A 1,457-nucleotide genomic window follows, 5' to 3' on the forward strand; every position below is an offset into this window, starting at 1 on the left:
GCCGCCGGCTTCGCGCTGAAGGTGGAAGTGGAGTGCGGCAGCCTGCAGGAGGCGGTGCAGGCGTCCCTCGCGGGCGCCGACCTTGTCATGCTGGACAACCTGGAGCCTGAGGTGAGGCGCGGCTCCCCCGGGAGGGCCATGGGGGGCTCTCACCTGCCCTGTCTGTGTCCCTCAGGCGCTGCACCCCGCAGCCGCGGCACTGAAGGCCCAGTTCCCACTAGTGGTGGTGGAGGCCAGTGGGGGCATCACCCTCGACAACCTGGCGAGGTTCTGCGGGCCCTGCGTCGACATCATCTCCTTGGGGATGCTGACCCAGGCTGCTCCAGCTCTCGATTTCTCCCTCAAGCTGTTTGCTGAAGAGCCGGTCACCCCCAGATTCTAAAGCCGAAGAGTAGGCCATGGCTGCGGCTGTGGTTCCCGGGGCGCTCGGGACACCCAGGTCACACACACCTTTAGGCTCGGTGGCCAACAGGACATGTCCAGCGTGGCCTGGCCTCAGCTCCATCCTGCCACCTTTGCTGTGTGACCTGCCAAGGCTGAATTCACCTCTATTCACCTCAGTTTCCTAATCTGAAAATGGGTTTAACAAATGATCGACCTTATGGGGTTTCTTGGTGTAAGTACCACACAGTCAGTGGTCAGTAAATGTTAGAAATTATTCTAATTCATCTGACAAGATGGACATCTTTTTACCTACTGTTTGCTATGAAGTCCAGATGCTGCTCTAATGTAGTGATTCAGGAGACCCCTGTCCAGCAGGTGGCTGGTGTCCCGAAGTCATCATGACCTGTCAGCAACTCAGAGACCATACGAATGCTGAAGGCAGGTGTGGTGGCCCATGCCCATGGTCCCAGACTCAAGAGGCTGAGGCTGAGGAGCACCAAAAGTTCGAGGCCAGCCTCAACTACATAAAGGAGCTCAAGGACAGTTTGTTATCTATTTATTTATTGGTCTGTTTGGGTTTTTTTTGAGACAGGGTCTCACTATGTAGTTGAGACTGACCTGGAGCTCATTATGTAGCCCAGGCTGGTCTCTAACTCAAAGCAATCCTCTTGCCTCAGGCTCCTGTGTGCTGGGATTACAGGTGTGCGCCACCATGCCCGGCCAACAGTGAGACCCAGTCTCAAAAAGCAAAACAAAACAAAATCTGTGTTGAAAGAGCCCAAAACCAGCCAGGCATAGTGATAGACATCTGTGATCTCAGCTACTTAGAAGGCTGAGGCAGGATGATTTCAAGTTTGAAGCCAGCCTGGGCAATTTAGCAGCCCCTATTTCAAAATAAAAAGGGCTGGGGATGTAGCTTAGTGTAACCCTTTGGCTCAATCCCTAGTCGGGGGGGGGGGGGAGGAAGGAAGAAAGTATAGTCCAACTCTCTTGTTTGTTGTTACTGTTTGAGAAAGATCTCAAAGTTATTAAGCCCTAGAACTACTGGGCCCAAGCAGTCCTCCTGCCTCAGC

General features: G+C 53.9%; 1 protein-coding gene across 1 annotated transcript in view; it reads left to right on the forward strand.

Annotated features, from left to right (window-relative positions):
* The window catches only part of Qprt (quinolinate phosphoribosyltransferase), a 14,568-nt gene extending 13,589 nt beyond the window's left edge, over positions 1-979 (forward strand). Inside the window, exons 4-5 of the mRNA XM_033758678.1 lie at positions 1-111; positions 176-979. The exon at positions 1-111 is cut by the window's left edge and continues 10 nt beyond it. Of these exons, the coding sequence (XP_033614569.1) occupies positions 1-111; positions 176-382 (318 nt within the window). The 3' untranslated portion in view covers positions 383-979. The remainder of the gene's footprint in view (positions 112-175) is intronic.
* Positions 980-1,457: the final 478 nt, after the last annotated feature.

The sequence above is a fragment of the Fukomys damarensis genome, unplaced genomic scaffold (assembly GCF_012274545.1).
Source record: "Fukomys damarensis isolate Sample0158 unplaced genomic scaffold, DMR_v1.0_HiC HiC_scaffold_34, whole genome shotgun sequence".
Classification (NCBI taxonomy): domain Eukaryota; kingdom Metazoa; phylum Chordata; class Mammalia; order Rodentia; family Bathyergidae; genus Fukomys; species Fukomys damarensis.